Source organism: Muntiacus reevesi, chromosome 3 (assembly GCF_963930625.1).
Source record: "Muntiacus reevesi chromosome 3, mMunRee1.1, whole genome shotgun sequence".
NCBI classification, from domain to species: Eukaryota; Metazoa; Chordata; class Mammalia; order Artiodactyla; family Cervidae; genus Muntiacus; species Muntiacus reevesi.
Window position 1 is genome coordinate 169,537,354 of NC_089251.1, and position 25,393 is coordinate 169,562,746.

At 41.4% G+C, this 25,393-nt stretch overlaps 1 protein-coding gene across 1 annotated transcript; it reads left to right on the forward strand.

Annotated features, from left to right (window-relative positions):
* The first annotated feature begins 6,403 nt into the window (after positions 1-6,403).
* FBXO5 (F-box protein 5) lies at positions 6,404-18,424 on the forward strand. Its single transcript, XM_065927753.1, has 5 exons — positions 6,404-7,165; positions 12,983-13,700; positions 15,283-15,373; positions 16,416-16,598; positions 17,503-18,424. Exons 1-5 carry the CDS (start codon positions 6,685-6,687, stop codon positions 17,752-17,754), a joined length of 1,725 nt encoding a protein of 574 aa, XP_065783825.1. The 5' UTR covers positions 6,404-6,684; the 3' UTR covers positions 17,755-18,424.
* Positions 18,425-25,393: the final 6,969 nt, after the last annotated feature.

The following is a 25,393-nucleotide window of genomic DNA, read 5'->3' on the forward strand; positions in this document are numbered from 1 at the left end:
ACCGTGATATTGAATGGTTTACCTTGGAAAAGAACAGAGTTCATTCTGTTGTTTTTGAGATTGCATCCAAGTACTACATGTCGGACTCTATTGTTGACTATGACTACTCCATTTCTTCTAAGGGATTCTTGCCCACAGTAGTAGATATAATGGTCATCTGAATTAAATTCACCCACTCCAAAGCATTTTAGTTCACTGATTCCCAAAGCATTTTAGTTCACCGATTCCTAAACTGTTGATGTTCACTCTTGTCATCTCCTGTGTGACTACTTCCAATTTGCCTTGATTCATGGACATAACATTCCAGGTTCCTATGCAATATTGCTCTTTACAGCATCAGACCTTGCTTCCATCACCAGTGACATCCACAACTGGGTGTTGTTTTTGCTTTGGCTCTGTCTCTTCATTCTTTCTGGAGTTATTTCTCCACTCTTCTCCAGTAGCATTTGGGCACCTACTGAGCTGGGGAGTTCATCTTTCAACGTCCTATCTTTTTGCCTTTGCATACTGTTCATGGGGTTCTCAAGGCAAGAATATTGAAGTGGACCATGTTTTGTCAGAACTCTCCACCATGACCCGTCTGTTTTGGGTGGCCCTACAAGGCATGGTTCATAGTTTCATTGAGTTAGACAAGGCTGTGGTCCACGTCATCAGATTGGTTAGTTTCCTGTGATTGTGGTTTTCAGTCTGCCCTCTGATGGAGAAGGATAATAGGCTTATGGAAGCTTCCTGATGGGAGAGACTGAGGGGGAAACTGGGTCTTGCTCTGATGGGCGGGGCCATTTACAGTAAATCTAAATTTAATCCAGTTTTCTGTTGATGGGTGGGGACTGTTCCCTCCCTGTTATTTACCTGGGGCCAAACTATGGTGGAGGTAATGAAGATAATGGTGACCTCCTTCAAAAGGTCCCCTGCATGTACTGCTACACTCAGTGCGCCTGACCCCACAGTAGGCCACCGCTGACCCATGCCTGTGCCGGAGACTCCTGGACACTCACGGGCAAGTCTGGGTCAGTCTCTTGTGGGGTCACTGCTCCTTTCTCCTGGGTCCTGGTGCACACAAGGTTCTGTTTGTGCCCTCCAAGAGTCTGTTTCCCAGACTGTAAATTCTGGCGGCTCTATGGTGGGGTTAATGGCGACCTCCTCCAAGAGGGCTTATGCCATACCCAAGTCTGCTGCACCCAGAGCCCCTGCCCCTGCTGACCCGGACCTCCACAGGAGATGCTCACAGTTCTGTCTCGGGGGGTCTCTGGGGCCTGGTGTGCACCCGGTTTGTTTGAGCCCTCTGAGCGTCTCTGGAGTGTATGGGATTTGGTTCTGAACGTGATTTTGCTCCTCCTACCGTCTTGCTGGATCTTCTCCTTTGTTCTTGGACGTGGGGTATCTCTCAGAGCCAGTCCAGCACCGCACAGCCACCACTCCAGCGCCTACCATCTTGCCGGAGCTTCTCTGCTCCTCTTTCTCATAGGCTGTTTATTGCCAACACCTAGTCTCTTACTAAACACCCTCATCTTCACAGATTCCATTCCAGTCTGGTCCAAAATGACATCTCCTAGACTACTTGAATAGGCCCCTGCATCCTCTCTAATTCAGATCACACATACATAACTACCAGGTTCGTCTTCCTAAAACGCAAGGTTCTGATCTTGTCATACCCTACAGTGCCCAGCACAGCCTCCACGACAAAGAACCGTCATCTGACCAAAATGTCAGAGGTGCTGAGGTTGACAAACCTTGTCCTGTACTCTCTTACCCTGGGATATAGAAGTCACTCCTCTACTCTATGATACAGTCACTCTATTCTATAAAAATTCCACTGTAACTAGATGTATTTGACTCACCGTCTTCACAGCTGTAGTATGTACATCTTATCCTCTACCCGCTGTACTCATAATGCTTTCATTCAAAGATTATTTACTGAGGAGCTACATCTTATCAGGTTGCAAGCCCAGACGGTAAGCAAAGGGGGCAGGCACCACATCTCAATTCCATACACCCCATGTATACAATAAGGATTTGGTGAGAATAAAGACAGTTCTCTCTGGACTTCATTTTCCACCTAAAAGCAAGAATTCTGATACAGATTTGCAAAAAGAAAGAGGTACATACTTCTGTTGACATCTAGTAAAATTCAGAAAGACCCTGCTTAAATTTCCCACTAAGAATGAAACTAACAGGTGCTCATGAACCTATTGAAAGTTAATTGTCAGCTAAGAATAATATTTAAAAAAATAATAATAATATTTCACCAAAACTGAAAAAGACATGTACCCCAATGGCTCCCCTGGTGGTTTAGATGGTAAAGAATCTGCCTGCAATGCAGGAGACCTGGGTTCAATCCCTGGGCTGGGAAGCTCCCCTGGAGAAGGGAATGGCACCCCACTCCAGTATTTCTGACTGGAGAACTTCATGGACAGAGGAGGCTGGCAGGCTGTAGTCCATAGGGTTGCAAAGAGTCAGACACAACTGAGCAACTAACACTTTCACGTTTTCACTCTTCACACCAACGTTCATTGCAGCACTATTTACAATAGCTAGGACATGGAAACAACCTGGATGTCCATCAACAGATGAACGGTTATAAAGAAGCTATAGTACATATACACAATGGAATGCTGCTGCTGCTAAATCATTTCAGTCGTGTCCGACTCCATGTGATCCCATAGATCACGGCAGCCCACCAGGCTCCCCCATCCCTGGGATTCTCCAGGCAAGAACACTGGAGTGGATTGCCATTTCCTTCTCCAATGTGTGAAAGTGAAGTTGCTCAGTCATGTCCGACTCTTAGCGATCCCAAGGACCGCAGCCTACCAGGCTCCTCCATCCGTGGGATTTTCCAGGCAAGAGTACTGGAGTGGGGTGCCATTGCCTTCTCCCAACAATGGAATGCTACTCAACCATAAAAAGGAACACATTTGAGTCAGTTCTAATGTGAGGCAAATCAACCTAGAGCCTATTATACCGAGTAAAGTAAGTCAGAAAGAGAAAAAAAATATTGTATATTAACATATATATACAGGATCTAGAAAGATGGTACTCATGAACCTATTCTCAAGGCAGCAATAGAGACGCAGACAGAGAACAGATTTATTGACAAGGGCTGGGGAGAGGAAGGAGAGTGAGATGAATGGAGACAGTAGCATGGAAGCATATACCCCACCATATAGAAAACAGATAGCTTATGGAAATACACTGACTCAGTAACTCAAACCAGAGCTCTGTAACAACCCAGAGGGGTGGGAAAGGGTGGGCGGGAGGTTCAAGAGGGAAGGGACATATGTACACCTATGACTGATTCATGCTGCTGTATGGCAAAAATCCAATTTTGTAAAGCAATCATCAATCAAAAATAAACATTAAAAAATAGCATTTCAATATAAAGCTCTAATAGTTAAAATAATAAAATCAATATTAATTTAATAAACCTAGAGAAAAAGACTATACCAGCAGGCGATAAAACACACTTCAATCTTTACCTTACATTACAATAGTCATTTTATTTCCCCATTATCTTAGTCTTTTTCTGAAAATAAATTTTAAAAATAACTGGAGAACCCCCTCCCCTCAAATTTCATATATATGTCTTCATCTAAAAATAATGGAGGTGAATAAAGATCTCTAAGGTCAAATGGGAAGTGAAACCGGGGTGTTTCGGGGGTTCTGAAGAGCTTCGGTACCATAGACCTTTATGTCTCAGTGCAGAAAGAATGCAGCAAGAAGCAGAAGTGATACATAAGAAGTGATTTACTAGAATCACCTGGGCTTTCCAGGTTATTGAGATGGTAGTGTGGCAGTTCAGGGTTCAATCCCTGGGTGGAGAAGATCCCCTGCAGAAGGAAATGGCAGCCCACTCTAGTATTCTTGCCTGAAGAATTCCATGGACAAAGCAGCCTGGTGGGCTAAATTATAGGGTTGAAAAGAATCGGACACAACTAAGTGACTAACACACACACTAGAACAGGATGCTTGTGAGGTTAACAAGTGGGTGGAAAGGGGGTGTCGCACCACAAACTTACTGGGCAACAGTTTCATAATCAAAGGAAAAGTGGGGAGAAGAGTTCTGCAACTTTCTTGAGTAGATTTCATGCTTCCATCATTAGTTCCTCCTCCAGGTTAAGCAGGGGAGTTTTCTTGTCCTTACATGGTCATGCGAGGTCCACAAATTATTGTTTTTATGTTTTATGTTTTTAAGCAGAAAGCATGTCCTAGGGATCATTAAGTTACTGAGCTCACTGGGCAGGACGGGGGGTCTCAGAATGGGGGTCCCACCAGTGTTTTATTGTCCTGAGGCAAGTCACGATCTTCTGTTACATGGTTTTGCTGCTAAGCAAAGCTGCTTTCTTGAGTAATTATTCTTCTTTCTTGAGTAATTATTAACTTACAGGGGTCTCCCATACTTTTTACTTAAATCCCCTAGTGGGATTAACTATCATCGCCTATTTTGTCCCTTCACTCTGCCCCTGTCAAAAGTAATATGAAAATGTACATATAAACAATCAAGTTTCCCACAAATATCATGCCCCAGTAACAGAGGAAAGTACATGCTCTATTCCCAAAGAGTCAGGCTGGAATTTTTGCTTACTAGCTGTATCATTCTATAAGAATGAACTTACACTTTTTTTTTTTTGAACTTACACTTTGAAGCACAATCAGAAAATGAAAATGCTGAGGTTATTGTGAGAATTAAAGACTAACATTTACAAAGTGCCTATCATATCAAAAAGCTACCATAGTTTTAATATTCATTTAACAAATCACTCCCTTGCAAACATCCCTCAGTCAACCACGACCTATAGGATCTGGCTTCTACCTGACCTCCACTCCTACAGTCTTTTGATCTGTTGGCTCTAGAATTCCACCAAGTCCTGGAATAAGCCATGCACCTTTGGCCTCCTTCCTCTGCTTATTATGCAGATCTTTGCATTGCCACCTCAACATTCCAAACTTTGTCCAAAGCCTCAGAAACCTTCCTGAGCACCCAAAGTCCTTAGCCATGCCCTTCCAGTCAGCCCATTCTCTATCCTCTTATGTTGTTTTATAGGGCTTCTCAGGTGGGCTAGTGCTACAGAATCTGCCTGCCAATGCAGATGTAAAAGACTCTGGTTGATACCTGGGTTGGGAAGATGTTTTATGTTCTTATGTTGTTTTATATTCCTCTTTGATTCAGTGAAACTGTCAATTGCCAAATTCTTTCCCATCAGAATGTAAACTCCCTGAAGGACAGGACTTCTGTCTTTTCAACCATGTGTCTTCAGAACTTAGCACCAGAGCCAGGGTGGGGTGAGAGAGAGGACTCAGGTGCAAAATTTAAGAGGATGCCAAAAATTTCAGCAACCAAGAAAAATACTAACATGATGCAACATTCTAAAAAATAAAAATGAACACAGAAAACCATGATGAACTATCAAAAATGTCACATAAAGAGAGGATCAACTCAGCATTTGCAGAGTTCACCTTGATTCCCGCGTTGCTTCACAAAGGACTTGATAAAAATTTAACTGAGCACTTGAGTGTTGCATGCTAAGTCCGACTTTGTGACACCATGGACCCTAGGCCACCAGGAGTGGGTTGCCACTTCCTCTTGGGGGCGGGGCGCGGGGGGGGGGCGTAAATCTTCCCGATCCAGGGATCGAACCTCTTGTCTTCTGCATTTGCTTACCACACAGCCAACTATTAACTCTCCTGGAGGCTGCAGAAATGCAAAAGAGAAAACTGCAAAAGACAGAATTCGGACACTCGGGAGCTTACATCCTTTGGCTTCACTGTGTTCTGACCAAAAGTGAAACTAGGGAATGCAATGTCACCACTTAAACGCACAAAGAATGAAAACTTCAGCATGACACGTGCGGTACAACTTGCTATAGAAGACTTAGCAATGAATACTTCCACCCTTTCTTCCATCACTGGAAAATTATGGTCAAGGGCCTTCAGACTCAGGGAGTCAGGTTTGGAACTCCCAGGACAGGCTGACTGATTCATTCATTCATTGATTCTGGAATAGATTACAGTGTGTGTCTGGCACTTGAAAATAAACGAAACCCGGGAGAGTACAGTAGATATATATTTAATAAGCTTAAAAGTCCGTGATTAAAGCAAGGTGGCTGAGAAACAATGGTCGAAAATTTAAAAAAAACACGCTTACAAAAAAGAAGCGACGGTCCCAGTCTCATCCCCTCTGCAAAGGGCCCAAGGAGATTCAAGTCAGTCGGGGTCTCCCGCCACTGAGGAGGCAGGACCAGCTCCGCGCGCCGGAGGGACGCGGCCCCACCCACCGCGGCCCAGGGCTCTCCGCCTCCCTCGCCCCCTGAGAGAAACGCGAGGGACCCCAGCACGCAAGCGCCAACCCGCCAACTCCAAGGCGGCCGCCCGCCGCCAGCGCTTGCGCGAAAACGCTGAGCAGGGGGAGGGGCGAAACTAGGAGGCGAGAGGAGCGCGCCTAAATCCTAGAGAGGCGGGCTAAGCCGAGCTGGGGGGAGGGTTCGTCTTCCGGAAAGTCTGCATTCTCGGACAGTCGGGAGTCGCCGCTCACTAAACTCCCGCTTGAGAAATGACCGGAGGAAGTCGGCCGCGCTCTGCACCCATCGGAGTTCCTCAGACACAAGCCGGAGCCGCCTTCAGGATGAAATTAGGACCCGCCGGAGGCCGGTCCCTCAGACGGAGGAGGAGAGCGTGGCGGGAACGCGCATGCGTGGTAGGAGCCCTCCACGTGCGGCCGAGCCGAGGCCTCCCCGCGCTCCGAGGCCCCGCCCCCGGCCTCCGCGTCTTTCCGGACGAGCGGAGTTGGCGAGGGAGGAAGGAGGCTGGGCCTGGAGGCTCGGGCCCACCTCGGCAGCCTCCCATTGGGCGCGAGTGAGGGGACGCCCTCCCGCCGCCCTCCCATTGGATCGCGCGTGCGAGCGGCGCGCCCCATTGGGCCGTGCGGATTTGGGCACCAAATTCAAAGATTTTAAAAGTACCAGCTGGCGCCTTTTGGAAGATAAGAGCTCTGAGAAGCTGGCTGCCCGCTCTCCTCCCGTGGCCGCAGCTCCCTCACCTGAGGCCGACCACTCTGTTGCCCCTGGCATGAGCCGGCGGCCCTGCAGCTGCTCCCTACGGCCGCTCTCCGGTTCCTGCCGCTGCAGCTACGGCGCCCCGACAGCCGCCGGGCGCCCTTGCCCCTCGGACGGTGGGTGAGAGGAGAGGGTGCGAGCGGGGCGCGCCTTCCAGAAGGGGTGCCCGGCGGGGGAATGACGGTGGCGGGGTAGGAGGGGTTGGTGGGCAACGACCTGGACCCGACACCCTCCCGAGTCCGGCCGTGCGGTCCCTCGCTGGGTCTCGGGCGGGCGGGCGGCGGTTCTCCCGGGACCCAGAGGAAGAAGGCAGGGGGGAGTCCGGAGAGGGGAAGCAGAGGTCCCGGGACAGGATGGCCGGCGCACCTGGGTCCCGCCGTGCCCGCGAACCGGGGCGCCCGCCTCCCAGGGAGGTGCGGGTCGGGGCCTCCTCACCCTGGGCAGGGCTGCCTACCTCCACCCCGCGGGCCCGGGCGCCAAATGCCCCCTGCCGCCCCTCCCCCACGCCGGAGTCGCGGAGCTGACAGGGCCCGCGAGCCAGCGGCCCTCGGGGTCCAGCCGGGTGCCCGACCCCTCACTTCAGCGCCCCTTCTCCACGCCTGCCCCGCACTCTCAGGTCGGAAGTCAGTCCTCCCAGGTTTTCGCCACCTCAGTCTTCCTGGCGGGCGCGGGAGATCGTGCTCGCTGTTATCTCCCGCCTCCTCCGCCGGTCCGCGCCCTGAGGGCCACCCGTCCGACCCCTCGGGATTTCCAGGGTCTCCTCTTCCCCAATCCCCGCCAAATGGAGGGACCCCTCCATCGGGTCAAGGCTCTGCTGGGGATGTCCGAACAAAAACGTTGAATTTCTCCTTTTTCCCCCCTTGAACCCAGTGAGTGACTCAGTCTCAAGGCCTGGACTGAAATGGAAGGAGGGAAAAGGACATTTTTAATCCAGAAACCCCGAATTTGTCCAAATGTAGCTAATTTTGAAGAATTTGGGAAGAAGATATGAAAAGTGAAGAATTCGTTTGGTTTGGTTTTTTCCCCTGTGCTTCTGGAGACGCAGTCTTTTATTCCAGCTCTTGGGTGGAATGGAAGGCCCCCAAATGAACGCTTACTTTTATCCTCTTTGTTGCTGTCTCTTAAAGAGACCCGGCTACATTCATTTTATTTTAGAAATTGTGAAAAATTTTAGAAGTTAACAGCTTGAAGGTGTATATTTGGTAATCACTGAAAGACGCTCCTTTCTTTAGAAAAGGAATCTAGAAGACTCAAAAAATATTTTAACAGGTTAAGTCTCTTGTCTAGAAATCCCTGACTCATAAAACCCTCTGAAATTCTGGAGATTGGTGGCTTTAAGAAGGATTTTTTTTGTCGCTTAATTCCAGTTGTCTTTACTACCTTGCCCCTCAGGGGAGTATTTGCTGTCCCCCAGATTTTTTTCTATATTTGAAAATTTGAGAAAATGAAATTTTAAAATCTATTGCATTCAAATATTTCTGAAATAGGCTTTTCTAAAATATTCTCTTGGGGATTATGACTGATTTTGCAGTTTATGGCAACAGATCTTAAGGCTTTTTTAAAGGAATAGCCATGCCTCATTGATATTGGGCACATGCTGGTTATCTTGTAGGTACTGGAGGTTGTAGTTCTTAAACATTTAGCATTGGGATAGCTGTAAAGATTTTTTTAACTTTAAGCACTATAGTCTTTTTAACTATTACAGTTTATTATGAAATGTTAAATCTACATTGGGAAGTTAAATAGATGTTAACTTTGTACAGTTAACTACCTAATACCACTTTTTCATGATTGGACTATTGAGTTGGTAAATAAGAGGTTTTAAAAATGCAGTGGTGAATCTTTACCAACTCCGTGAGGTAGATAGTATGGATATAGTATATCTCCATTTTAAAGAAATTGAAAGACTGATTCAATGTTCTGGGTCACAAAATGGCAAAAGGCTGAGCAAGGACTTTCGTTTGAAGTTGGATTTGATTCCTAGGGAAAAACATAGTCTGAGATGCATAAATCTGTGTAGAATGTATTTTGCCACTTTGAACTTGTTCGTGATTTAAATATAAAGAATATGTAGGGTTTGGCTTACAAAAATAACACAGTGAAATTAGATTCTGTTTATTAAACTATATGTGATGGAAACTCTGCCATGCATTTAGTCCAGTTTGGTTTTCTTACCTGCCTTTAATACATGAGGAAACAAGCTTTAAGAGTTAACTTGCTCGGTTTTTTGTTTTTCACCTGAAATGCTCATGATTTAAACCCAGGGTATTCACAGCTAATATAGTATATCACCAAGCTCTGTTGACTTTACCCTTCTGAAAAGATCTCAGATCTGTTCAGTTATCCTAGTTGCCCTGCGGTCATCCTAGTCTTGGGTACCCAACTCTGGACTCCTGTGATAAGCATTTCCAACTAGCCTCCCTGCTTTCACTTGCGTTGGATTAGCCAAGAAGTTTGTTTAAATTTTTTTTCAAGTTTTTCCAGTGTCTTTTGAAAAACCCCAACGAACTTCTTGGCCAACCCTATACCTTCCTATTAATATAATCCAATATTTTCCACAACCGGCAATCATTTGTTTATTTGTGTGTCTGTGTGTTAGTTGCACAGCCATGTTTGAGTCTTTGCCACCTCACAGACTGTACCCTGCCAGGCTCCTTTGTCCATGGGACCATGGGATTCTCCAGGCAAGAATACTGGAGTGAATTGCCATTTCCTTCTCTAGAGGATCATCTCAACCCAGGAATCAAACCCTGGTCTCCTGCATTGCCGGCAAATTCTTTACTGTTTGAGCTATAGGGAAGTCCTAGTGTGAACCAGATATCTCACTTAGAACCCCTCAGAGGCTCTTTATTACAAGAAGAATAAAAGCCAGTCTACCCTAAAAATCCTGTAGCATTCTATACCTCTTCAGCATTAATTTTCAATCCTTATCCCCCTGTTGGTTACCGAATCACAGCCCTGCAGGCCTTCCTCTTCCTTTAAAGTTCAACACTTTTCCTTCCAGGGTCCACCTTTGTCTGGATTTTCACAAGGCTTTCAAGATACCAGGATTTCACCTTCAAAAGAACTTCTGTGGCTAGTTTCTTTCCTTCTCAAGACTGTCACTAAGTAGGCATTGGGTAAATGAAGTGGCAGAGCTAGACTCTTTGTTGTTCATTCGCTCACTTGTGTCCAGCTCTTTGCGACCCCATGCACTGCAGCACACCAGGCTTCCCTGTCCTTCACTATCTCCTGGAGTTTGCTCAAATTCATGTCCACTGAATCAGTGATGCCATCCAACCATCTCATCCTCTGTCGTCCCCTTCTTTTGCCTTCAGTCTTTCACAGCATTGAGGTCTTTTGGGTCAACTGTATGCATCAGGTGGCCAAAGTATTGGAGCTTCAGCTTCAGTCCTTGTAATGAATATTCAGGATTGATTTCCTTTAGGATTGACTCTTAACCCTCATCTTTCTGATTAAAGAGGCTCTGAACTGTGAGATTTTTATGTATATATATATGTATATATATATACTTTTTTAATGATCCTTGTGACTCAGCTGGTAAAGAATCCACCTGCAATGCGGGAGACCTGTGTTCGATTGCTGGTTTGGGAAGATCCCCTGGAGAAGGGAAAGGCTACCATTCCAGCATTCTGGCCTGGAGAAGTCCACGGGGTTGCAAAGAGTCAGACATGACTGAGCGTCGGCTGAGTGTCTTTCACTTCACATTCTACCTCAGTTTTGAGCACGTGTTTGGAAATGTTGGAAATTGTTGACTTCTAAACAATTATAAAGTAGCTGAATTAACTCTGAAGTTAAGGAACTGTCCATATTCTGAGAACAATGTTGAATGAAAGGGGTTCTGTAGGATAGTCTTCCAATAACTGAGTTGTAAAGGCAGCAGAGGAAGAATGCCTTTGAAAAGAATTAAGTTTCTGAAATATAGTTTCAGGCCTCTTCCCTTTAGGATATTCCAGGTGGTGCTAGTGGTAAAGAGCCCGCCTGCCATTGCAGGAGAGACAAAAGATGGGGGTTCTATCCTTGGGTCAGAGAAGATCCCCAGGAGAAGGGCATGGCAACCCGCTGCAGTATTCTTGCCTGGAGAATTCCATGGACAGAGGAATCTGGTGAACTATAGTCCATAGGGTCACAAAGCGTTGGACACAGCTGAACATGCCCATTCCCTTTAGGGAACTAAACAAAATAAAACGTGTCTTTGTTGGTGGCTTCTTTATCTTCAGATAACATGTGGTCTTAGCTAAATCATATTTAATTCCTTACTTGATGCAAAAATAAGAATCTCTTAGAATTTTTTACCCTGAGTACAAGGGAACAGCTCAGAATAATTTGTTCTAGAGTTAGGGTTAATTGGGGTAATATTTATGTCCCTAAACTTTTAATTTAAACCTAATTAGAAGAAAGTTTCTATCTACAAGGTGTCCTTTAGTGCTTAGAAGTTCTGTTCTAAGTAAAAACAGTAAATTCCGTATGAACAGTTTACCAATGTTTAGTACAGACTAAACATACTGACTATACTTAAGTATATTTACTTATAGGGTAATCGTTTTATACTTAAGTATATTTACTTATAGGGTAATCGTTATCTACCTGTGATTGGTTTGCAGGAGATATATATAGTATAGTAGATGGGGGAGTACATTAGAAGCATATACAATCCATATACTCTGCCTTCAAAAATGCTAAACAGTTTCCTTAAACCCATCTACTATAATCCGTCCCAGCCACTACTGCCTGCCAGAAATCCTAATCCTTTAAAGCAGCAGTTCTTAACTGAGAATGGGGGAGATTTTGCCCCTGCTAACTTCCCCCACTCCAATATTCTTGCCTGGAGAATCCCATGGACAAAGGAGCCTGGTGGGCTACAGTCCATGGGGTTGCAAAGAGTCAGACACGACTGAGCGACTAACACACACACATACACAGCTTCCCCCTACTCCCAACATTTGGCAATAAATGGTTGCTGGAGACATTTTTTTTTTTTTTTTTATTGTCCTGCTGGAGGAATAGCGGCTGCTAATGGCATCAGATAGCCACAAGTTGCTAAACATCCTGCAACAGACAGGACAACCCCCAGCAAAATTATCCTGCCCCAGAAGTCACTAGTGTGGTTAATTCGTGCCTGTGTGCTTAGGCAGATTCTAAACCCCTAGTGGTTAACTTACAAATGATTAAATTTATTGGCTTTTTAATCCTTTCTCTAAACTTCTATAGATTTTGTGATTAATTATTATAAGACTTACAATTGTTGTTTAGTCGCTAAGTCGCGTCCAGCTCATCCAGCTGTTTGCGACCCCCCTGTTCTTAGCTATTCCCAGAGTTTGCTCAAGTTCTTATCCATTGAGTTGGTGATGCTATGTGACCATCTCATCCTCTGCTGCCCCCTTCTCCTTTTGATTTCAATCTTTGCCAGCATCAGGGTCTTTTCCAATGAGTCAGTTATAATAATTACTAACATTTAATATGTATAAGTTTTTTGCAACTTTTATCAAAACTGCTTTGACCCTTATACATTCCGTCTTCCATTATCTTAACCATATTTCTAGAAGTATTTGATTTCTGTAAGGATGTCTCTTATCTCAGGCCCCACTCTTGATGCATCATATTTCCTTATTCTATAAGCACAGACTATTTGTTAAATAGTCCCTTTTGTCACTATTTTCTACTCAGATATGACTCTAAATGTCAGATGGTATAGTTACACCAGATTTAAAAGCAGACTGTACTGAAGTACTCCCTCGAGAATAAGATGTATGTACTTATTAAGTTTTAGTAATATTTTCTCACATTATACTTTGATAGTTTGATAGCTTATTTCATGGGAAGTTCACAGTGCTGAGAGAATGCAAAGTGATTAAATCTGTATCCCAGATTTAAAAAAGTAGTGATATGTGGAAATTTTTGCCATCAGGCATAATATTATGTTCTTTTTGTAGGTTGTAAAGAAGAAAGTTCCACTCTCTCTGTCAAAATGAAGTGTGATTTTAACTATAACCATGTTCATTCTGGAATTAAACCAGTGAAGCCGGATGACAGTAGAAGACAAGGTTCCTACACTACTGCGTGTTTGGAAGGTTCTTATAAAGACTGCATTAAAGACTATGAAAGGTTATCAGATGTTGGGTCCCCAGTTGTGAGCCCCAGGATTGTAGAACTTGAAACTGAAAGCAAGCCATTGCATAACAAGGAAAATCAAAGCATACAACAAACACTTGATAGTTCAAATGACATACAAGAACTAGAGACCAGCGGATGTTATGAAGACAGTGGCTACTCTTCATTTTCCCAACAAAGTGGCCTCAGTGAACATGAAGACAGTAGCCTTGCCCTGGTGGAAAGTTTCAATGACAGTCCACAATCCTGCCTTCTACAGACGCAAAGCCCAGACCAATATCCCAACAAAAACTTGCTGCCAGCTCTTCATTTTGAAAAAGTGGTTTGTTCAACGTTAAAAAAAAATTGTAAACGAAATCCTAAAATAGATTGGGAGAAGCTGAAAGAATTTATATCCAGTGGAAATTTTAGACTACAGAATATAATTGGTAGGAAAATGGGCCTCGAATGTGTAGATATTCTCAGTGAACTCTTTCGAAGAGGACTCAAACATCTCTTAGCAAATATTTTAACACAACTCAGTGAGATGGACTTAATCAAGTAAGTATTGTTTCTCTGAGTGTATGTATTAGTATAATCCATGAGCATTTTTGTTATATAGCTTAGCACTACCAGCTCATGCAAAGATAGTACTGTAGTCTTGCACTGTAGTTTTAATTGAGGTGATGAAAGTATGCTTTTAATCCAGTTACTTAAAATTTAATATTATGCTAGTGAAGGCTATTTCTTTTAGGTCAGAATCTTTGTTTCTTTTGGTTCTGAAATTGTTCATATGTAAGCTACATCTTTTGGTCATAACTATAAAAACAACAGCCTAGGGGTCTGCTGTATGGGTCCAATGGGAATTTGATTTTTGTCACATTTGAAAATATGAAGTAATTATTTCTGTTCTTTTTAGACCATTTTCAAGTTTAAAAGTGATAAAAATGCAGAAACATACACATGGGTCTGATTATGACTATTTCTTAGAAACCTTTTACTGACTGCCCTTTCTTCCTTTTGCAACCAGAGAAAACCTTTTAGGATGAGATAACAGAGAATTAGGGCTTCCCTAGTTTGGAGAAGGCAATGGCAACCCACTCCAGTACTCTTGCCTGGAAAATCCCATGGACGGAGGAGCCTGGTAGGCTGCAGCCCGTGCAACTTCACTTTCACTTTCACTAGTGGCTCAGTGGTAAAGAATACAACTGCCAATGCAGAAGACTTGGGTTTAGTCCCTGGGTCGGGAAGATCTGGAGAAGGAAATGGCAACCCACTCCAGTATTCTTTTTTTTTTTTAATTGGAGGCTAATTACTTTACAATATTGTAGTGGTTTTTGCCATACATTGATATGAATCAGCCACGGGTGTACATGTGTCCCCCATCCTGAACCCTCCTCCCATCCCACTCCAGTATGCTTGACTGGGAAATCCCATGGACAGAGGAACCTGGCGGGTTCTGGTCCATGGGATTGCAAGAGTTGACATGACTTAGCAACTAAACAACAATTGAAAATTAAAATGATTATCCAGAGTATTGGATTAGATTGCCTCCAACTTGGTTCATTTTTGACTTTTTGAAAAAATTTTAAAGGTACTCTTTGTTACTTTACACAGGTCCATGAAATATAACTGAACCAAAACAGGCACAAGTATTGATTTTTATTATTGACTAGCTTCTTGAGGGATAATCAACATCACAACATTTTTGTTAAAATGGATTTTTAAAATTGATTTCTACTAGTAGCAATGTGTCAAATGTTTGAAATTTGTCTAATGTTAATAAATAGCCATATACACAATGGGGTTTCTGATTTGATATTTGTGGATATTGTGAAAAAATGAAGTGTCCGGGTTCCTAAGCCTAGATCTACTTAGAATTGATGTTGAACTTTTTAAAAGGCGGCGGTGGGGGGGATTCTGTAGAACCCTGGCCCCCATTTTAGACCAATTAAGCCCAAGTGACTAGGCATGGGCCATCCTTAAATCTCAAGTGCATGCCACAGGCAATTCTAAGTATAGTCAGGTTTGAGAAGAACTGCTAATAGAAATTTCTTTTTTGCACTGGTTGTGTTTCCGTAATATATTCATCTTAGCCTTCATGGTGCTTAATTGTTTCCTTTATAATCATTTACTTTTCCAGTGTGTCTAAAGTGAGCATAACTTGGAAGAAGATTCTGGAAGATGACAAGGTGGCATTGCAATTGTACAATAAAGCAATACAAAGAATTACTGTAAGTCTTTGCAGTTGTTTTAATTTTAAGATATAATAGCTCTCTACCTTTGAAATGGGAGAGGGAAATAGTAAAGATAACAGATGATCTGGAAATCCTTTACATTCATAACTCATTAAAAAAAATTCAAAGATAAAGGGGCTGGGATTTTATCTGTTACAAAGTAGTAAAGTTATCTATATTTAGAAGATTTTTAAGGTAGGAAGGGAATTCATTCACTTTGCAAAATACTTAGTAACTTTGGAGATGTTTCTGAGAATAAAGATCAACACACAGTTAAAATTTCAGACTTAGGAGTTGGCAGACTAAGGTCAAGTGTTGCTTAAATTCTCCACGTTCAATTTCTTTATCTATAGGCTGATATTAATGAAAAATTTTCTACCTCAATAGATTGTTTTGAATCCATTCATAGCACTGATGTGACACTTGAACGTGACTATTGCCATCTACTGGTGGGTGGAAAGAATGACCTTTTGATCTGGTGGTTGCTAAGTTGTTAAGTCACTTCAGTCATGTCCAACTCTGCGACCCCATAGACAGCAGCCCACCAGGCTCCGCTGTCCCTGGGATTCTCCAGGCAAGAACACTGGAGTGGGTTGCCATTTCCTTCTCCACTGTATGAAAGTGAAAAGTGAAAGTGAAGTTGCTCAGTCGTGTCCGACCTGCGACCCCATGGACTGCAGCCCACCAGGCTCCTCTGTCCATGGGATTTTCCAGGCAAGAGTACTGGAGTGGAGTGCCATTGCCTTCTCTGTGTTCTGGTGGTAGTGCTTTATAAATCATGTATTAAATGCTGGGTACTAAGTATGTAAAGTTGCTTTCTCACAGTTTCTGATTTGTAGTTTCTCTCAGTAACTTAGTTGTTAGGCTTTAAATGTTTGAACAGTTGCGGGTGGCTGTGCTTTAAGCACATGCATGTAAATTGAATACAGGAATAAATCCTTTATATTCTCATTTGCCCTTTTTTACATATACAATTTCTGATTATTGAGAATATAGGAGGATATTTTTTAATCCTATTCAAACTTTTTTTTTTAATTAGGAAAAAAACATTAAGTTTTCACCACATGCTTCGACCAGAGAGTATGTTTTATTCAGAACTCCTTTAGCATCTGTGCAAAAATCAGCAACCCAGACTCTCCCCAAAAAAGATGCTCGAACTAAGTTACCTGATCCAGATGATCAGAAAGGTTCTACTTACAGTCGACACAGTGAATTCTCTGAGGTAATTTTTTGTTTATCAATAAATTGGAAACATGAGGTATTTATTGTTAAAAGGACTTAGAGTAAGAAAACCATTTATGACTCAAGTAATCAAATTAGGAAAGTACACAGAGATGTCTTTCTATGCCAAAGATAATAGATATTATTTGGCATTGTTTATGACAGTGGTGTTGATCTCTAATTGAGAAACACTTAAGAAAATAAGGAGAGACCTTCAAGTTTCTTCTAAAACTTAAATACTACATTTCACAATTACTGCCTTTGATAACTGAGGAAGAGAGCTAAGCAAAAAGTCAATTTTATCAGGCACTACATAGATAGGGAAACATGATAACTTTCACAGCTATATAAAGTGAAAGTGAAGTGAAGTCACTCAGTCGTGTCCAACTCTTTGCGACCCCATGGACTGTAGCCCACCAGGCTCCTCCATCCATGGAATTTTCTAGGCAAGAATCCTGGAGTGGGTTGCTATTTCCTTCTCCAGGGGATCTTCCCAACCTAGGGCTTGAACCCAGGTCTCCTGCGTTGCAGGCAGGTGCTTCACCGTCTGAGCCACCAGGGGATCCATAGCTATGTAAAGGTAAACGCTATATGATGCGAAAGGTTTCTTTTAAAAAGGACTAGAGCTAGTGGTGAAAGAGCAGCCAGCTCCTGGTTTCCCAGGAGAGGTGGCATCAATGTGGGAGTGGCATTTATGAACAAGAGCATATTTGTAGCATTAAGCAGTAACCACTGGGTCAGCTGACAGTGGTCTGTTCCCCCATTGAGCAGTAGGCTCCTGAAAGGCAGGAGTTGTTTGTGACGTTGGTGCTTTATACATGTATTGGGGAAGTGCCCTTGTTTTGACTAGCTAAATTACATTCAGTTCTTAGTAAAAATATGTGTATGAATTTTCTTCTTTCTAGGTTGCCAAAACTTTGAAAAAGAATGAAAGCCTTAAAGCCTGTATTCGCTGTAATTCACCTGCAAAATATGATTGCTATTTACAACGGGCAACCTGTAAACGAGAAAGCTGTGGATTTGATTATTGTACAAAGTGTTTGTGTACTTATCATACCACCGAAGACTGTTCAAATGGCAAGCCCCTAAAAGCCAGTTATAAAATGGGTCCTTTGCCTGGTACTAAGAAAAGCAAGAAGAATTTACGACGATTATGATTGCTTATTACATCAATTGAAATTGATCATGAAGGTTAGTTAGAAAAATGTTAGGTTTTAATTAAAAAAAATAAAAAACATGATGTTCAATTTTATGTTGAAATTAGTGTAATACATGGGATTTTTCCCCCTCAGTGAAAAAAGAGGGTACACAACTTCTTAAAATATTTTACAATTTAATAGTGAAAAAATTTAAAATTCTCAATGTAAATCAGAAAATATAAATATTTTAAGAAAAAAAGGGAAACTATGATGATTGTGATTCAGAGGTAAGCTAAAATTCATTCCATTTTATGGTAAAGGAAGACCATGTTATTTTACCTAGACAGTCTTAAAAGTAAATCTTCTTTACCATCCATTAACAGGCTATTTTATTTGCTTTGCCAAATTAATAATATCTATTGAAATATCAACTTCTGGTGTCTTAATGTAAATGTTTTGTCACCTTTGTTTAACCTCTTTTAGAGTGTATTTCCCAAAAAAGTATCCTTTGTGAAGTTTTGCTTGTTTTCCTTCTTTATAAGTTTGTATGTTTTAATATTTTGTACATATGTAAATATGTCTGTATTTTTTATGTCAGAGTAAGAAAATAAATGTCTTTTGTATATATGTAAGTAATTTTTTTCCTATTATGAATAAAATTGTTACAAGCTTGATAAATAACATGAGTCTTTTATGTAGGTAAACATTTAAATCTTAGAAACAGCTGAAGAAGCTGTAGGAGACTGACATGTGGAAAGGCCTTGAGTGGGTCTTTGTCTCCTTATTGGGAACCTTGTGAGATTATTGTTCAGTCACTAGGTCCTATCCAATTCTGCAACCCCATGGACTGCAGCATACAAGGATCCTTTGCCCTCTACTGTCTCCTGGAGTTTACTCAAATTTGTAGAGTTCTATATTCCAGTTTCAATTTTCTCACCACCCAATGTCTTAGTGGAGTAGGGTCTTGAAATAAGCATCTTAGGTTGGTTCAAAGGAAGACCATAAAACACACTTTGGGAAATACTGGTGTGTGTACTCATTCATCACTTTTTCACTCTCTTCTTTCACTTTCAAGAGGCTCTTTAGTTCTTGATTTCTTTCTGCCATAAGAATGGTGTCATCTGTACATCTGAGGTTGATATTTCTCCCTGAAATCTTGATTCCAGCTTGTGCTTCATCCAGCCTGGCATTTCTCATTATGTACTCTGCATATAAGTTAAATAAGCAGGGTGACAATAGGCAGCCTTTACCAATTTGGAACTAGTCCGTTGTTTCATGTCCAGTCCTAATTGTTCATTACCTGCATACAGGTTTCACAGGAGGCATGTCTAGTGGTTTTCCCTAGTTGATGCCTGAATTTTGCAGTAAGAAATTCATAATCTGAGCCACAGTCAGCTGCAGGTATTATTTTTGCTGAGTGTATAGAGCTCCATCGGCTGCAAAAAATGTAATCTGATTTTGGTATTGACCATCTGGTGATGTCCATGTTTAGTTTGTCTCGTTGTTGGAGGAGGGTGGTGTTTGCTATGACCAGTGTTTTTGATTCAGATTACCTTGATTCATCTTAATCAATGGGCTTCTCAAAGGCTTAAGGGCTTTGACCTTGATCTCTGCAGAAAACCAAGATAGAGGATTTATCTTAAATGGATTTATGGGTGTGTCTTTCTAATGCAATAAAGTCTCCAATGAAGTTAACAATGGTTTTCTTAAAGGAGCTTTGTAAAATCAACAAACAAAGCATTAAAGTATGTAATTTGACACACACATGCCTGAAGCCATCACTTGCCAGATGAAGGTAATGAATATTACCATTTTTTTCCTGCCCATTTGTAATCCCTCCTGTTAGCCCACTGATTTGTCATTGTAGATTACTTTTCCTTTTCTAGAATTTTCTATAAGTGAAATCACTTTGTACTGTGTGACTACTTTCAATGAATATTACTTTGAGTTTCATTCATTTTGTGTGCATAGTAATTCATCCTTTCTCTTAATAAGAAATATACTGTCAGATATGCCAGTTTGTTTGTATGTATGTTCACCCTGGTAGTTGAATGTTTGGATTTTTCACCCATTTTTTTGCTACCAAAAATGAAGGTGTTATAATCATTTATATACAACAAGTCTTTGCAAGTTGTATTCTTTAGTTTCTCTTGGCAAATATCTAGAGGGGCTTCCCTGCTAGCTCAGCTTGTAAAGAATCTGCCTGCAATGTAGGAGACCCCAGTTCAATTCCTGGATGGGGACGATCCACTGGAGAAGGGATAGGCTACCCACTCCAGTATGCTTGGGCTTCCCTTGTGGCTCAGCTGGTAAAGAATCCACCTGCAATGCAGGAGACCTGGGTTTGATCCCTGGGTTGGGAAGATTCCCTGGAGAAGGGAAAGGCTACTCACTCCAGTATTAGGGCCTGGCCTGGAGAATTCCATGGACTGTATATAGTCCACAGGGTCACAAAGAGTTGGACACGACTGAGTTTTGCTTTCCAATATCTAGTAGTAGAATGTTTGGGCTATATAGTCATTATATGTTTAACTTTTTTTGGAGAAAATACTAAAATGTTTCCAAAGTGACTACTGTTTTATTTATTTTTGGCTACATTGGATCTTCCGTTTCTGTGCTTGTCCTTTCTCTCCTTGCGGTGAGCAGGGGCTACCCTTTCTTTTCAGTACACAAACCTCTCATTTCAGTGGTTTGTCTTGTTGCAGAGCAGGATCTCTGTGGCGCACGGGCTCAGCAGTTGTGCCTCATGAACTTAGTTGCCCCTCAGCATGTGGAATCTTCCCTGATCAGGGATCAAACTTGTCCCCTGCATTGGCAGGCGAATTCTTAACCATTGGCCACCAGGGAAGTCAGTGAGTACTATTCCACATTCTCACAAGGAGTGTTTGAGAGTTCCATTTACTTGATGTGCTCATCCGCACACGGTGTAGTCTGTCTTTAATTTTAGCCTTCAAATGTGTTTGTAGCCGTATCTCATTGTGGTTTTAATTGACATCTCCCTGATGATGGTTGCCATTGTTATTTGCCATCGTACATTTTCTTTGGTAAAGTGTCTATCAAATCATTTTTGTGTTATCGATATTTGAGAGTATACACTCGGTACGTTTGTCTTGTCTTTCATTTTCCTAGTGTCTTTGGAAGAGTTTTTATTTTTAATCATATATAAATTATTAATTATTTGTCTTTACTACATCATGCTTTGAGTGTTACATCTCAGAAATTTGCCTAACCTCAAAACACTCTCTGACATAAATCACAGCAGGATTCTCTATGAACCACCTCCCAGAGTAATGGAAATAAAAGCAAAAATAAGCAAATGGGACCTAATTAAACTTAAAAACTTTTGCACAATGAAGGAAACTATAAGCAAGGTGACAAGACAGCCTCCAGAATAGGGGAAAATAATACCAAACAAAGCAACTGACAATAAATCTCAAAAATATACAAGCAGCTCATGCAGCTCAATACCAGAAAAACTGCCCAATCAAAAAATGGGCCAAAGAACTAAACAGATATTTCTCTAAAGAAGACATACAGATAGCTAACAAACATGAAAAGATGCTCAACATCACTCATTGTCACAGAAATGCAAATCAAAACCACAATGAGGTACCATCTCATGCTGGTCAGAATGGCTGCTATCATAAAGTCTACAAACAATAAATGCTGGAGAGGGTGTGGAGAAAAGGGAACCCTCTTACACTGTTGGTGGGAATGCAATCTAGTACAGCCACTCTGGAGAACAGTGTGGAGATTCCTTAAAAAACTGGAAATAGAACTGCCATATGACCCAGCAATCCCACTGCTGGGCATACACCCCGAGGAAACCAGATCTGAAAGAGACACATGTACCCCAATGTTCATCACAGCACTGTTTATAATAGCCAGGACATGGAAGCAACCTAGATGCCCATCAGCAGACGAATGGATAAGGAAGCTGTGATACATATACACCATGGAATATTACTCAGCTATTAAAAATGCATTTGAATCAGTTCTAATGAGGTGGATGAAACGAGTCTATTATACAGAGTGAAGTAAGTCAAAAAGAAAAACACCAATACGGTATATTAATGCATATATATGGAATTTCAAAAGATAGTAACAATGACCTTACATGCGAGACAGCAAAAGAGACAAAGAACAGACTTTTGCACTCTGGGAGAAGGCAAGGGTGGGATGATTTGAAAGAACACCATTGAAAAATGTATATTACCATATGTGAAATAGATCGCCAGTCCAGGTTCGATGCATGAGACAGGCCGCTCAGGGCTAGTGCACTGGGAAAACCCTAAGGGTTGGGATAGGGAGGGAGGTGGGGGAATTTGGGATGGGGGACACATGTACACCCGCGGCTTATTCATGTCAATGTATGGCAAAAACCACTACAATATTGTAAAATAATTAGCCTCCAATTAAATGATTTTATTTAAAAAAAATTTGCCTAAACTAAGAGCATATGTATCTTTCTCCTATGTTTTCTTCTAGAAGCTTTATAGTTTTAAAATTCATATTTAGGTCTGTGGTCCATCTGCAGTTTACATTTTGAATACAGTGGGAAGTATCATTTGAAATGTGTGTCCACTTGTTCCAGCATCATTTGTTGACAAGACTCATTTCCTTACTGAAATGTCTTTGCATCTTAATCAGAAATCAGTTTTACATAAATATGAGGGACTGTTTCAGGGTTCTATACTGTTTAATTGACCTATTTGTCTCTTGAACTCCAAAACCACACTGCCTTGACCACTAGCTTTATAAGTCTTGAAATGAAGTAGTGACAGTCCTTTTCTATTTAAAAATTTTTTTCTAAGTTGTTTGTCTATCATAGATCCTTTTTATTTCTATATAAATTTTACAATTAGCTTGTCAATTTCTACAAACATACAAATTGGGATTTTGATTGAGGTTTCAATGAACCTATTCATCTATCAGATTAGATGAGAAGCAGAGAATTGTCATTTTGACAGCACTGAGTTTTCCAACTTGTGTACATAGTCGTTCTTCCATTTACATCTTTTAAAATGTCTCTTAGCAGTCTTTTAATTATTATGTCTTTCACATCCTGTGTCAGATTTATTCCTAAGTTTTATATTTTAATGCTATTGTAAATGATGTCTTTAATTTCAGTTTTCAATTATTCATTGTTAATATATTGAACTGTAATTGACTGAACTTGTAGTCCAAAACCTTGCTAAACTCAGTTACTGGATTTTCTATGTAGATGATCTATATTTTCTGAAAATTAGGACAGTTTTATTTCTGCCATTACAGTCTATATGCATTTATTTCTTTTTCTTGCCATATTATACTGTCTTAAACCTCCAGTAAAATGTGAATAGAAGAGCCTTTAAAATATCCCTCAGTGAACCCAGCTTCTTGGTATTTACAACTTTGTGTAATCTCTCACACTCCCTCAGGTTTGGTCTATATGACTAACAGACTAGCAGAAGTGATGGCATGTCACTTCCAAGTCTACGTTGTAAAAGACATGGTAATTTCTACCTCCCTTGATTTCTCTCATCACCCACTGGGGGAAGGTCCATTGTCAGCAGCCTAGGGAGGCCCCACTGTGAGGAACTTAGGTCTTTGAAAGAATTGAGTCTGTGAGTCTTCTTGAAAGTAGGTCTTCCAGTTCCAGTCCAGACTTCAAATTTTAGTCTGACATCCTGAGTACAAACTGAGTCACCCTACTAAGCTGACCCCAAATTCCTGAACTCCTCAGATAATATGTTTATCGTTTTAAGCCCCACAGTTTGAGAATGATTTGTTATGCAATTATAGACCACAAATGCAAAGTGGGCATACCTTCCTAGGAGACTTGGACTGGACAAAGGTGAATAGAAGCCTTTCCTTACACCATTCAATTAGCTGCACTAATCATTATTAAGAATGTGAAGTCTTCCCCAGGGCTCTGAGATGTGTAATTACCTGACCTGAAATCAGCATTAATGTGACTACAGGAGGCTAAGCCATCTTGCAGCTGTGTAGAATGTCCCTGAATAAAGAACACCTACTCCTGCACCAAAATAGATCACCAAAATGGACTATTGTAAGACTGCTACGGGGAGAATGAATAACTAACAGATGTTAGTGCTTTCATGGTGACTGATACATGTGGTATTTTTTTTTAATGATTCCTTTTTTTCTTTTTTTTTAAACAGAAAGTCACACTACTGGCTTTAAGCTTCCTAAAATATCTTTGTATTCTGGTATCCAGGGAAACCCTATATGTTTTATGGATTGAATCTAAATAAATTTTATGTCAAAAGATTTCTTGTGATTCCCCTGGTGGTCCAGTGACTAAGACTCTGTGCTCCCAATTCTGTGGACCCCTTTCAATCTCTGTTCAGGGAACTAGATCCTACATACCTTTACAATTAAAAAGATCCTGCACACTGCAATAGAGATCAAAAATCCTGCATGTAACAACTAAGACACGGAGCAGTCAAACAAATAAAAATAAATAAATACTAAAAAAAAAAAAAGATTCCTTAGGTGGTTCATGTTGTGGCAAGAATCCATAACTACATTCAGAAGGCCCTTGAGCTGACTCTGGTCAAGGGAGCTAGTCTCCTAAATGACCGTCTTCACAAGGCTTCTCTGGTCAAGCGAGTGAGCAGTCTGTACCCTCAAAGTCACTCCTGGCCACTCTAATACAGTGCTGGGACCAACTGGTGATTCTGATTAGTTAAAGCGGCCATCTAGTGGCAAATGCTGCTTCACTGAGGCTTTTATTCTAAAGAAGAAAGTTCAGGTTTGGCAGCTCTGGAGTAGTTCTGTCCTCATTTAAATGGTGGAGATTATATTCTTGGATTTCTGCTAAAATCTCAAGGTGTTCATAGGCACTGGCCTTGTGTGAGTGTTCGCTTCATCATATTCCACTGGAGCACAGACCGTACTCATATATTAGGACTAAAGCCTTGCTTGCCTTTGACCAGGATTCATGTTAAAATGTTAATCTGACACCCAGAGTTTGGCATTTCCATGTCCTTTACCTGGCTGAGAAGTTTGTCAAGCCAGGTTCATACAACTCAAGGGTCTGCCTGAAAGATTGCATATGAGAGGTAATAATGATAGTTCCTCCACTATTACTTAAAATTTAAGAAATTTAAGCTAATTTCTTGAAATCATAATGATACATTGATTGCTTGGCCTTGTCCCCTTTTCCTCAAATTCGGCTTCAACAGTGTAAATAGCACTAAGTCACTAGATGGCGCTCTAACAACATCTCACTCCAATTTGCTCATTTCTGTGAAGTTTAATGTAAAAATGGATGAAATAATGTTACTGCTTTTCTATTCAATCTGTACTGTCAGATTATAGCATAAAGCCCACAACATAGTGTTTATCTAGGATAGGTAGCTATAAATTATTTACCTTTTGGTCTCAGGTATCAAGAATGAAAGACTTCTTTATCTTCAACACTTACATCCACTATTTATATTCAAAGTTGAGATCTGCAACTGGCCAATGCAGTAGCCACATGAAGCTGGCAAACACTTGAAATGCAGCTCATTCAAATCCAAAAGGAGATGAGCTGCAAATGTAAAATACACCGCAGGTATCAAAGACTTGGTATGAAGAAAAACAAAATCTCATGAATAATTTTTATGCTGACTGACTACTTGTTGAAGTAAAGATATACTAAGGTAAA